Source organism: Neoarius graeffei, chromosome 13, assembly GCF_027579695.1.
Source record: "Neoarius graeffei isolate fNeoGra1 chromosome 13, fNeoGra1.pri, whole genome shotgun sequence".
Taxonomy (NCBI): domain Eukaryota; kingdom Metazoa; phylum Chordata; class Actinopteri; order Siluriformes; family Ariidae; genus Neoarius; species Neoarius graeffei.
The window spans coordinates 18006101-18020382 of NC_083581.1; the positions used below are offsets into that span (position 1 = coordinate 18006101).

Genomic DNA, 14282 nt, shown 5'->3' on the forward strand with positions numbered 1-14282 from the left:
CTCTGAGATTATTAAAACTAGTTCTAGATTAAAATTATCTGTCCAATATCTTGAATATCACTGAAATTATCTAGCATTTCCTATTGTGTCTTGTATTCTTCTAATAGGAAATGCTAGATAATTTCAATGATATTCAAGATATTCTAACTTGCTAAGATATGGTTTTTTGCAGTGTGCACCTTAATCCTGTGCAGGTGCAAGTCATTTATGGCGTGCGCACGCTGTCCGGAGCGCACCCGAGATGCACACACCAAGGCGCACAGGTGTGACACTCTTGCATGAAATTCATATCAAAATTAATGTAGATATAAATATCTTATGCCAAATTATTATGGTATGTTACAAAAAATAAAGAAAAAATCCGAGTCCTCGTCTCCAATTTCTGAGTCCGAATGCAGTTAACACCCAAGTCCAAGTCGAGTTACAAGTCCTTAAAATTAGGGCACGAGTTGGACTTGAGTCCGAGTCATGAACTCAAGTACTACAAGCCTGAGTATTACTCATGATTATTTTCTCTTTTCTAGTGAAAATAATCTAATATCATTAATTAACAGACAGACTCTCACAGGCCATCTATAGATTGGTTGATGTACAGCTGGTTGATGGCCTGGGTTAGGATAAGTAAGAATAATAATTAATCAAAAACAGCTATGACCCCACAATGCAGGAAAGTATAGACAATAAGCAACAGGCTGGGGTTTTTTCCCCTTTCTGAAGTGGAAAAAAACTCAAGGGTTTTTTTTGGTTTTTTTTTTTCTTTCTGTCCAGGGTGGCTTCTGTCAGAGGAAAAAGAGAGGCGAGGATGGGAAGATCGGGAAGAAGCTGTCAGATCACAAACTAAACAGACGCTCGGATGCTGAGTGGATGCATTTAAAACGTTTAGATGATGGTAAGTCACAAACCAGGCCACTTTTAAAAACTATAAAACTGCAAAGGTGATTTAGATTGACAGCATTTGTCAGACACAGTAAAAAAAAAAAAATCAAGAAAGCCTTTTTTTTTTAATGAATGTTCAATTAAGTGTTTAGTCTTCACTAGATAGGGCTTTGTCGGAAGACAATTAGTGACTTGCCTGTTCAGACAGTACATAATAAACAAAAGACAGGGGTTTTTGTTTGTTTTGCCCCCCCACACACACACACATAATTTTTCAAAATCCACTTTTCAGCTTCCCAGAGTAATACTCCGATGATGGAACCGCAGCCTCCAGATTCTCCCAGCAAGACTCCACTGGCCGTTATGGATACAGAGGACTCTGTAGGTGCTGAGGAAAACAGCAAGAAGGCAGAAACAAAGAAGCACAGCCATGGCCACTCACATCACGGGCACTGCCACTCAGAGAAGGACATGAAAGATGCCGGCATCACTAGTATAGCCTGGATGGTCATCATGGGAGATGGCATGCACAACTTCAGTGATGGGTTGGCTATAGGTAAGGCCTGGCAAAATGTCATGAACTTACCATGTGCTTAGACTGGAAATAATAACAAAAACAATAATAAGCACAAATGGCTGTGTGAAAGCAGGTGTATGATAAAGAATGATAGAAATGAGGTGAATAAATAAAAAAAACAATCATTTAACATATTTCTGTGATATGTAATATCACAGTGGTATATGTACAGTGGTGCTTGAAAGTTTGTGAACCCTTTAGAATTTTCTATATTTCTGCATAAATATGACCTATAACAACATCAGATTTTCACACAAGTCCTAAAAGTAGATAAAGAGAACCCAGTTAAACGAATGAGACAAAAATATTATACTTGGTTATTTATTTATCAAGGAAAATGATCCAGTATTACATATCTGTGAGTGGCAAAAATATCTGAACCTCTAGGATTAGCAGTTAATTTGGAGGTGAAATTAGAGTCAGGTGTTTTCAATCAATGGCATGACAATCAGGTGTGAGTGGGCACCCTGTTTTATTTAAAGAACAGGGATCTATCAAAGTCTGATCTTCACAACACGTTTGTGGAAGTGTTCATGTTCGTGTTCATGGCACGAACAAAGGAGATTTCTGAGGACCTCAGAAAAAGTGTTGTTGATGCTCATCAGGCTGGAAAAAGTTACAAACCATCTCTAAAGAGTTTGGACTCCACCAATCCACAGTCAGACAGATTGTGTACAAATGGAGGAAATTCAAGATCATTGTTACGCTCCCCAGGAGTGGTCGACCAACAAAGATCACTCCAAGAGCAAGACGTGTAATAGTTGGCGAGGTCACAAAGGGCCCCAGGGTAACTTCTAAGCAACTGAAGGTTGAAACTTGAAGCTAATATTAATGTGCATGAGTCCACCACCAGGAGAACACTGAACAACAATGGTGTGCATGGCAGGGTTGCAAGGAGAAAGCCACTGCTGTCCACAAAGAACATTGCTGCTCGTTTGCAGTTTGCTAAAGATCATGTGGACAAGCCAGAAGGCTATTGGAAAAATGCTTTGTGGATGGATGAGACCAAAATACAACCCCGATTCCAAAAAAGTTGGGACAAAGTACAAATTGTAAATAAAAATGGAATGCAATGATGTGGAAGTTTCAAAATTCCATATTTTATTCAGAATAGAACATAGATGACATATCAAATGTTTAAACTGAGAAAATGTATCATTTAAAGAGAAAAATTAGGTGATTTTAAATTTTATGACAACAACACATCTCAAAAAATTTGGGACAAGGCCATGTTTACCACTGTGAGACATCCCCTTTTCTCTTTACAACAGTCTGTAAACGTCTGGGGACTGAGGAGACATGTTGCTCAAGTTTAGGGATAGGAATGTTAACCAATTCTTGTCTAATGTAGGATTCTATTTGCTCAATTGTCTTAGGTCTTTTTTGTCGTATCTTCCGTTTTATGATGTGCCAAATGTTTTCTATGGGTGAAATATCTGGACTGCAGGCTGGTCAGTTCAGTACCCGGACCCTTCTTCTACGCAGCCATGATGCTGTAATTGATGCAGTATGCTGTTTGGCATTGTCATGTTGGAAAATGCAAGGTCTTCCCTGAAAGAGACGTCGTCTGGATGGGAGCATATGTTGCTCTAGAACCTGGACATACCTTTCAGCATTGATGGTGTCTTTCCAGATGTGTAAGCTGCCCGTGCCACACACACTAATGCAACCCCATACCATCAGAGATGCAGGCTTCTGAGCTGAGCGCTGATAACAACTTGGGTCGTCCTTCTCCTCTGTAGTCCAAATGACACGGCGTCCCTGATTTCCATAAAGAACTTCAAATTTTGATTCGTCTGACCACAGAACAGTTTTCCACTTTGCCACAGTCCATTTTAAATGAGCCTTGGCCCAGAGAAGACGTCTGCGCTTCTGGATCATGTTTAGATACGGCTTCTTCTTTGAACTATAGAGTTTTAGCTGGCAATGTTGGATTGCACGGTGAATTGTGTTCACAGATAATGTTCTCTGGAAATATTCCTGAGCCCATTTTGTGATTTCCAATACAGAAGCATGCCTGTATGTGATGCAGTGCCGTCTAAGGGCCCGAAGATCACGGGCACCCAGTATGGTTTTCCGGCCTTGACCGAGCACAGAGATTCTTCCAGGTTCTCTGAATCTTTTTATGATATTATGCACTGTAGATGATGATATGTTCAAACTCTTTTTGCAATTTTACACTGTCAAACTCCTTTCTGATATTGCTCCACTATTTGTCGGTGCAGAATTAGGGGGATTGATGATCCTCTTCCCATCTTTACTTCTGAGAGCCGCTGCCACTCCAAGATGCTCTTTTTATACCCAGTCATGTTAATGACCTATTGCCAATTGACCTAATGAATTGCAATTTGGTCCTCCAGCTGTTCCTTTTTTGTACCTTTTAACTTTTCCAGCCTCTTATTGCCCCTGTCCCAACTTTTTTGAAATGTGTTGCTGTCATGAAATTTCAAATGAGCCAATATTTGGCATGAAATTTCAAAATGTCTCACTTTCGACATCTGATATGTTGTCTATGTTCTATTGTGAATACAATATCAGCTTTTGAGATTTGTAAATTATTGCATTTCATTTTTATTTACAATTTGTACTTTGTCCCAACTTTTTTGGAATCTGGGTTGTAGAACTTTTTGGCTTAAATGAGAAGGATTATATTTGGATAAAGGAAAACACTGCATTCCAGCATAAGAACCTTATCCCATCTGTGAAACATGATGGTGATAGTATCATGGTTTGGGCCTGTTTTGCTGCATCTGGGCCAGGACGGCTTGCCCTCATTGATGGAACAATTATTATACCTGAATTATACCAGCGAATTCTAAAGGAAAATGTCAGGACATCTGTCCATGAACTAAATCTCAAGAGAAGGTGGGTCATGCAGCAAGACAACGACCCTAAGCACACAAGTCGTTCGACCAAAGAATGGTTAAAGAAGAATAAAGTTAATGTTTTGGAATGGCCAAGTCAAAGTCCTGACCTTCGTCCACTCGAAATGTTGTGGAAGGACCTGAAGCGAGTAGTTCATGTGAGGAAACCCATCAACATCCCAGAGTTGGAGCTGTTCTGTACGGAGGAATGGGCTAAAATTCCTCCAAGCTGGTGTGCAGGACTGATCGACAGTTACTGGAAACGTTTACTTGCAGTTATTGCTGCACAAGGGGGTCACATCAGATACTGAAAGCAAAGGTTCACATACTTTTGCCACTCACAGATATGTAATACTGGATCATTCTCCTCAATAAATAAATGACAAAATATAATATTTTTGTCTCATTTGTTTAACTGGGTTCTCTTTATCTACTTTTAGGACGTGTGTCCTAAAAGTAGATAAAAGTAGGCGGCGATCTGCATTAGTGTAATTATCGTTTTTTGGGGGGATTTTAATTCATTTTATTTATTTCAGTGTTAGAAATAATCTATAGTCTAATCTGCTGCTTCTGATCAGAGTATTTCATGTCTGTAAAAATACTCCCAACACCTGTGATATCAGAAAAGTGTATTGTGAGATAATTTATCACTATATACGTAGTATCCATATTGTACCGTCTTTTACCACAGCGAGGTCTAATGCTCAAATCTGATTGGTCAGAAGAGATGCATTATTTTCGTTTAACAGCACAGCTTGACAGTAGCTCCAGTTGTAACATAAATGATAGGCTTATCTTAATACCTTTATATAGTGTCTATATTAACAGCTTGTACACTGGGACGTATCATGCACAGCCGACACGGTACATACAGTGGCGCTTGAAAGTTTGTGAACCCTTTAGAATTTTCTATAGTTTTGCATAAATATGACCTAAAACATCATCAGATTTTCACACAAGTCCTAAAAGTAGATAAAGAGAACCCAGTTGAACAAATGAGACAAAAAATATTACACTTGGTTATTTATTTATTGAGGAAAATGATCAAATATTACATATCTGTGAGTGGCAAAAGTATGTGAACCTTTGCTTTCAGTATCTGGTGTGACCCCCTTGTGCAGCAATAACTGCAACTAAATGTTTCCAGTAACTGTTAATCGGTCCTGCACACCGGCTTGTAGGAATTTTAGCCCATTCCTCGGTACAGAACAGCTTCAACTCTGGGATGTTGGTGGGTTTCCTCACATGAACTGCTCGCTTCAGGTCCTTCCACAACATTTCCATTGGATTAAGGTCAGGACTTTGACTTGGCCATTCCAAAACATTAACTTTATTCTTCTTTAACCATTCTTTGGTAGAACGACTTGTGTGCTTAGGGTCGTTATCTTGCTACATGATCCACCTTCTCTTGAGATTCAGTTCATGGACAGATGTCCTAACATTTTCCTTTAGAATTCGCTGGTATAATTCAGAATTCATTATTCCATCAATGATGGCAAGCCGTCCTGGCCCAAATGCACCAAAACAGGCCCAAACCATGATATTACCACCATCATGTTTCACAGATGGGTTGAGGTTCTTATGCTGGAATGCAGAGTTTTCCTTTCTCCAAACATAACGCTTCTCATTTAAACCAAAAAGTTCTATTTTTGTCTCATCCATCCACAAAACATTTTTCCAATTGCCTTCTGGCTTGTCCATGTGATCTTTAGCAAACTGCAGACAAGCAGCAATGTTCTTTTTGGAGAGCAGTGGCTTTCTCCTTGAAACTCTGCCATGCACACCACTGTTGTTCAGTGTTCTCCTGATGGTGGACTCATGAACATTAACATTAGCCAATGTGAGCGAGGCCTTCAGTTGCTTAGAAGTTACCCTGGGGTCCTTTGTGACCTCGCCGACTATTACACACCTTGCTCTTGGAGTCATCTTTGTTGGTCAGCCACTCCTGGGGAGGGTAACAATGGTCTTGAATTTCATCCATTTGTACACAGTCTGTCCGACTGTGGATTGGTGGAGTCCAAACTCTTTAGAGATGGTTTTGTAACCTTTTCCAGCCTGATAAGCATCAACAACGCTTTTTCTGAGGTCCTCAGAAATCTCCTTTGTTCGTACTATGATACACTTCCACAAACATGTGTTGTGAAGATCAGACTTTGATAGATCCCTGTTCTTTAAATAGGTCCCTTATTTTCCTTGATAGTTCAGTAAGTCGAAAATTACGCGCTGATCGCAAGTTTGCTGTGTAGGAGATTATTTGGCCTCTTATATATGCCTTAAATGCCTCCCAAATTGTGCTGTAAGACACATCAGGCGTTGTGTTTGTTTCAAAAAAGAAATCTATTTGACTACTAATGAAATTAGTAAAATCCTTGTCATTGAGTAGCAATGGGTCAAAGTGCCATGTTCTGTGTTTAGTGCTACTATTAGGCATTCGAAGATCTAACTGCAGAGGGCAGTGATCTGATATAATAATACTGTGGTATTTTGAGTGATTGACAAAAGAAAGAGACCTATCATCAACAAGAAAGTAATCTATCCTTGAGTAAGACCTGTGTACGGGAGAGTAAAAAGAGTACTGCCTGGTTGTTGGATTAGAACTTCTCCAAGGATCCCGTAACCTGTAATGACTTAAAAACGACAGAAGGACCTCACCAGACTTGGAAACACCGACCTGTGTACCAGCCCTGGACCTATCTAAAATCGGGTCTAGAACACAATTGAAGTCTCCTCCCATTATTAGATGATGTGAATTGATATCTGGTAGCTTGGCTATGAACTGTGAGAAAAACTGTGGATTGTCCCAATTGGGACCATATACGTTAGCTAGCATGATGGGAGTACCAAATAGTTTTCCTGTGACTATGATATATCGTCCATTTGTGTCAGTGATAACCTGCGACGGAGCAAAGGGCGTCCCCCTTTTAATCAAGATTGCCACCCCTCTGGCTCTGGCCCCATAGTTAGAACAGAAAATGTGATCAATCCAACCCCTTTGTAATTTAGAGCATTCAGTAGTCAGAAGATGAGTCTCCTGTAAGAAAATAATATCTGGACCTAATGATTTTAAATGTATGAAAATACGGGTACGTTTGATTGGGTGATTCATCCCCTTCACATTCCAACTGATGAGGCGTGTGGCGCAGGGCGAACAGCCACTCTGTGAAGTCATATTTTAAATGAACACTCAGGGAAATTCAGTACTAAAAGGCCCCAGTGGTGAGCAGACAAGACACATACATTGAAAAAAAAATGTGTTGTGTAAAATCGAAGAAGAAGAGAAAGAAGAATAAAGAAAGAAAGAAAAAAAAGTAATTGTACCCTATTCCCCTATGCCGACCTCCCCCCAACCTGGAGATCGCATAAACAACCCCTAGAAAGTGAAAGCACATAGCTCTACAGGTACCTTAACTGCTAAACAATGCAGTCTGCAGGGAGTAAGAAATGATAATGAACAGAGGTACATTCCAAACTTTGATATCACCTAAAGACGTATTTTGCCTCTTTTTTTTAAGAAACAAAAAATGACCAGCAGTCACATCCAACCTTTTAACCATAGAAAACATGGAATGATGAAATAAAGTAATTCGTTTACAAACCAACCAAGATGCAGTGAGAAGAATAAGCTGCTAACAAGACAATAAATTTGTCCTGACTGCGATTATTACGGCTACACGAAACTTCTATTGTCCTAGTGACGTATGAAGGCCAAACATAAAGAAGAAATAACAGGCTATATCCATAGTAAGATCTAAGGCTATATCTCAAGAAAAACTAATAAGTTGTCATTTAGTAGTCATTGTTGGTTAGTTAGCTCAAGATTAAAAAAAAAAAAAATGGAGAAAGGGAGAGATATCACCTCTGCAGTCCCATGAACAACACAATCAATGTTGACGGCGAACAATGTTCTCAATAACGTATGCCAGGGCAGCGTCAGGGTCAGTAAAGAAAGACTCGACCCCGTTGAATGTAATGCGGAGCCGGGCTGGGAAGAAAAGCCCAAACTTGACTCCAGGGGCATCCCTCAGAATCTGTTTGACACCGTAAAACGCCGCCCGTGCTTTGGCCACTTGCGCAGTGTAATCCGGGAAGACAGAGATGGTCATGTCACGAACTTTGATCTTCTGTTTGGTCCTCGCTAGACGTAGAATTTCGTTGCAGTCCTGGAAGTAGTGAAGGCGCGCTATGACAGTCCTAGGTGGTTCCCCTTTTCCTGGAGCTGCCTGTAGTGAGCGATGTGATCGGTTGATCAGGGGAGCCTCGTCCAGCTTAAACGCCTCCTTGAGCAAAGCTGAGACCGCTGATGTAGAACAGCTGCCAGGAGATTCGGGTATACCGACTATCCTAACATTATTTCTGCGTGACCTCCCTTCTAAGTCGTCACATTTCTTTTGAAGATCATCGGTTAACTCCGTCAGGCGCTTCACTTCGCGTTGTAGTGTAATAATGTCATCACTACACGTGGACAAGCTTTGCTCAGCGCCAGCTAGCGTGCTACGTAGCTCGGCTAGGTCTGAATTAGCAGTGTTTTTGAATTCTTCAAAACCAGATTTTAAAGCCAGAAGCTCCGATTTGAAAAATCCCAGTTCACTTTCAAGTACAGCACGAATCTCCTTCTTCATTACACCAACTAAATCATCACGTAGTTCACGTTTAAAGCATTCAAAATCAAAAGACATCGGTGTGCTTTCTTCTGAGGCCTTCGGCTCACCTGCAGTCTGACTTGTTAGCTTCGATGCAGATATGGTCGTTTGCCGTGTTTTGGTAGGTTTGGTCGACATCTGGCCTTTGTAACACATGCACAACAAGGACAAAATAAACTTGAATTGCAATTTACAGAGAGTACCTCTGAAAATAATAGTTTGACCGTAGTTTCCTGCAGAGCTACACAAAAACACGTCTTACACCATGCTTGCTCAGCAGCGCCCCCCCTGTTCTTTAAATAAAACAGGGTGCCCACTCACACGATTGTCATCCCATTGATTGAAAACACCTGACTTTAATTTCACCTTCAAATTAACTGCTAAACCTAGAGGTTCACATACTTTTGCCACTCACAGATATGTAATATTGGATCATTTTCTTCAATAAATAAATGACCAAGTATAATATTTTTGTCTCATTTGTTTAAATGGGTTCTCTTTATCTACTTTTAGGACTTGTGTGAAACTCTGATGATGTTTTAGGCCATATTTATGCAGAAATGTAGACAATTCTAAAGGGTTCACAAACTTTCAAGCACCACTGTAATCTCAGACTAATAATAAATGCATCTGATGTTTTAGGTCAGCGTTTCTCAACCTTTTTTCAGTCACAGCACCCTTCAGAAGTATGCAAATTCTCAAGGCACCCCCATATAAAACAGGGATGAGAATTTTCCACCGATCGGCGGATTTCCGACTTTTTCAGACCAAAATGATCGTTTTTGAGGTCGATGTAAATCCGTTGAGAAATTTTCGGGGGTATGGTTAACGATCTGTGGTCACCTTATAGCGTCTTGATTCTTGGTGGGCTCCGGGTTAACACACTTGAGTCTTTCGACATGTAATTAACATTCACTTTTGCGACAATGTTCGACTTATTTGCGGTAGAATTTTTGGGAAATCCCATCGTGTGCAGTGTATAAACACAAGTACGCATGCTCTCCACGCGTGGCTTGCAATCGCCATTCAAAACGCTGAATGTCGAGATCAACAAGCAGACTGTCACAACGAAGCTCGGTGATCACATACGGAAAATAGACGTCCCAGGAAAAGTATTTTGCTCATTGTGTTCTGACACGATAAACTACGCTAGCAGAGAGGCAAGGACTATCGAACTTCACATATACACCAAAAAACACAAAGGTAGGTCGGAAATTATTTTGCCTGTTCAATGATTCATTATATTTATAATGTATATCGCACGAATCAATGCCACGGTGTGTGTGTGTGTGTGTGTGTGTGTGTGTGTGTGTGTGTGTACATATATAATCTCTCTATCTCTTTATATCTCAAATACATGTCATATATAAGTGTGTATCTTTTATAAATGGGGTTAGCTTATCTAATGTAGCATGTTGGGGAGAATCATAGTATCATATCTATATTTCTGATAAAATTTTAGGTATGATACCATGTATAACTGTCCTACTTATTGCTCATTTCATGGGGGGGGGGGGGGGGGCGATTGCTGGCATGTGCCGCGCGGGAGCATCTGCCCAAATTTTTTAGGGCGAGATGAACTTATAGTTTTTGATTTGAAAAAAATTTCCAATATGTAATGCCAATTGTATATGCCTGTTCTTTAATTCAAAATCACCATCTTGATTCTAAAGGGTTCACAAACTTTCAAGCACCACTGTAATCTCAGACTAATAATAAATGCATCTGATGTTTTAGGTCAGCGTTTCTCAACCTTTTTTCAGTCACAGCACCTTTCAGAAGTATGCAAATTCTCAAGGCACCCCCATATAAAACAGGGATGAGAATTTTCCGCCGATCGGCAGATTTCCGACTTTTTCAGACCAATTGACCATATGGTACAACCCCAATTCCAAAAAAGTTGGGACAAAGTACAAATTGTAAATAAAAACGGAATGCAATGATGTGGAAGTTTCAAAATTCCATATTTTATTCAGAATAGAACATAGATGACATATCAAATGTTTAAACTGAGAAAATGTATCAATTAAAGAGAAAAATTAGGTGATTTTAAATTTCATGACAACAACACATCTCAAAAAAGTTGGGACAAGGTGATGTTTACCACTGTGAGACATCCCCTCTTCTCTTCACAACAGTCTGTAAACGTCTGGGGACTGAGGAGACAAGTTGCTCAAGTTTAGGGATAGGAATGTTAACCCATTCTTGTCTAATGTAGGATTCTAGTTGCTCAACTGTCTTAGGTCTTTTTTGTCGTGTCTTCCGTTTTATGATACGCCAAATGTTTTCTATGGGTGAAAGATCTGGACTGCAGGCTGGCCAGTTCAGTACCCGGACCCTTCTTCTACGCAGCCATGATGCTGTAATTGATGCAGTATGTGGTTTGGCATTGTCATGTTGGAAAATGCAAGGTCTTCCCTGAAAGAGACGTCGTCTGGATGGGAGCATATGTTGCTCTAGAACCTGGATATACCTTTCAGTGTTGATGGTGTCTTTCCAGATGTGTAAGCTGCCCATGCCACACACACTAATGCAACCCCATACCATCAGAGATGCAGGCTTCTGAACTGAGCGCTGATAACAACTTGGGTTGTCCTTCTCCTCTTTAGTCCGAATGACACGGCGTCCCTGATTTCCATAAAGAACTTCAAATTTTGATTCGTCTGACCACAGAACAGTTTTCCACTTTGCCACAGTCCGTTTTAAATGAGCCTTGGCCCAGAGAAGACGTCTGCGCTTCTGGATCATGTTTAGACACGGCTTCTTCTTTGAACTATAGAGTTTTAGATGGCACGGTGAATTGTGTTCACAGATAATGTTCTCTGGAAATATTCCTGAGCCCATTTTGTGATTTCCAATACAGAAGCATGCCTGTATGTGATGCAGTGCCGTCTAAGGGCCCGAAGATCACGGGCACCCAGTATGGTTTTCCGGCCTTGACCCTTACGCACAGAGATTCTTCCAGATTCTCTGAATCTTTTGATGATATTATGCACTGTAGATGATGATATGTTCAAACTCTTTGCAATTTTACACTGTCGAACTCCTTTCTGATATTGCTCCACTATTTGTTGGCACAGAATTAGGGGGATTGGTGATCCTCTTCCCATCTTTACTTCTGAGAGCCGCTGCCACTCCAAGATGCTCTTTTTATACCCAGTCATGTTAATGACCTATTGCCAATTGACCTAATGAGTTGCAATTTGGTCCTCCAGCTGTTCCTTTTTTGTACCTTTAACTTTTCCAGCCTCTTATTGCCCCGTCCCAACTTTTTTGAGATGTGTTGCTGTTATGAAATTTCAAATGAGCCAATATTTGGCATGAAATTTCAAAATGTCTCACTTTCGACATTGGATATGTTGTCTATGTTCTATTGTGAATACAATATCAGTTTTTGAGATTTGTAAATTATTGCATTCCGTTTTTATTTACAATTTGTACTTTGTCCCAACTTTTTTGGAATTGGGGTTGTATATGTATTACATTACACAACATCCTGTCCAGATAAAACCTAGTTAGTACACACAACAGTTGAAAGGGAAGTGATCAGTGATGTTGAATGTTGCCTGCTTAATATGCAAGACCTCCTGCTACCATGATAACATCAGAAGAAAGCTTAAGAGAATTATATGATAAAACTTTTTTCTGGTTTGCACTTCATTTTAAAGGATTAGAGTATTCAAAGACATGGATAGGAAAAATGCAGAAATATAATACTGTAGAGCTCGTTTATATTAAAAGGTGCATTAATTTTTTGAAATAATCAGATGTGAATTGATTAAAAACAAATCTCTTATACCATATTAATCATTTTCACCTGGTAGTCCACCAAGAAGGGGAATTTATTTCCAAATAAATTGCAACTTTTTGCTGATAAAATTAATGGTTTTGGGGTAAAAAAAAAATAGTCAAAAATCATTAGCTCCCGCCCCCTGGGCCCCCACTGGGGCTCTGTCCCTGGGTCCCGCTGGGTGCCTGTGGCCCCCAACCCCCCGTCTTTTTTCAGACTTTTTTAATATTTTTCATTCTCATCCCTGATAAAATATATGCGGTCACGCTGACCATACGCTGACCCCGGCAATGACGTTGTGACATGGGAAAGGGGGCCATGAGACAAATTTTGATTATGCATGAGGCGGCGATCTGCATAGCATAATTATCGTTTTATTTTTTAATTTTCATTCATTTTATTTATTTCAATGTTAGAATATAGAATTTTTGACGGCGCCCCTAATGAAGCCAGATGGCAGCCCGGTTGAGAAAGGCTGTTTTAGGTCATATTTATGCAGAAATATAGAAAATTTTAGAGCGTTCACAAACTTTCAAGCACCACTGTAGGTTTGCGAGCAAACAGTCAAGCAAAGCAATGGTACTGAATTACAAATTATTTACTGATTTATTTTTTTATGTTTTGTTTTTATGTCATTTAACACTGAATTGGAGAGTAATTGTACTTTTAATATCTAATCTGCTGCTTCTGATCAGAGTATTTCATTTCTGTAAAAATACTCCCAACACCTATGATATCAGAAAAGTGTATTGTGAGATAATTTATCACTATATAGTATCCATATAGTGATGCATAGTCTTTTACCACAGCGAGGTCTAATGCTCAAATCTGATTGGTCAGAAGAGGTGCATTATTTTCGTTTAACAGCACAGCTTGACAGTAGCTCCAGTTGTAACATGAATGATAGGCTTATCTTAATACCTTTATATAGTGTCTATAGTAACAGCTTGTACACTGGGACATGTCATGCACAGCCGACACAGTACATAATCTCAGACTAATAATAAACACATTTTAAAAAATGTGTTTAACAAAGTAAAACGTATAATCGTTGATTACTTTTTTATTAGGAGCCATTTATTTAATATTTATGGGAAGTGTGTAGCCTCAGGAAATTCTACAGGACAGAGGAGTTTCTGGTTTCTCTGTAAAATGGTAAAAGAGAGAGAGAGAAATGATGGTGAGAGAATGCCTGTTTATCACAGCTACAGTGCTCAGCGTAAATGAGTACACCCCCTTTGAAAAGTAACATTTTAAACAATATCTGAATGAACACAAACAATTTCCAAAATGTTGACAAGACAAAGTTTAATATAACATCTGTTTAACTTATAACGGGAAAAAGTAAGGTTAATAATATAACTTAGATTGCACATTTTTCAGTTTTACTTAAATTAGGGTGGTGTAAAAATGAGTACACCCCACAGCAAAAACTACTACATCTAGTATGGCCTCCATGATTTTTAATGACAGCACCAAGTCTTCTAGGCATGGAATGAACAAGTTGGTGACATTTTGCAACATCAATCTTTTTT

The 14282-nt window shown here is 39.5% G+C and overlaps 1 protein-coding gene across 3 annotated transcripts in view; it reads left to right on the forward strand.

The window, feature by feature from the left end:
- The window catches only part of slc39a10 (solute carrier family 39 member 10), a 153447-nt gene that overhangs the window by 114319 nt on the left and 24846 nt on the right, over window positions 1–14282 (forward strand). For all 3 annotated transcript variants that reach the window (XM_060937301.1, XM_060937302.1, XM_060937300.1), the window contains 2 exons: window positions 769–889; window positions 1169–1432. In XM_060937301.1, coding sequence (XP_060793284.1) covers window positions 769–889; window positions 1169–1432 — 385 coding nt within the window. The remainder of the gene's footprint in view (window positions 1–768; window positions 890–1168; window positions 1433–14282) is intronic.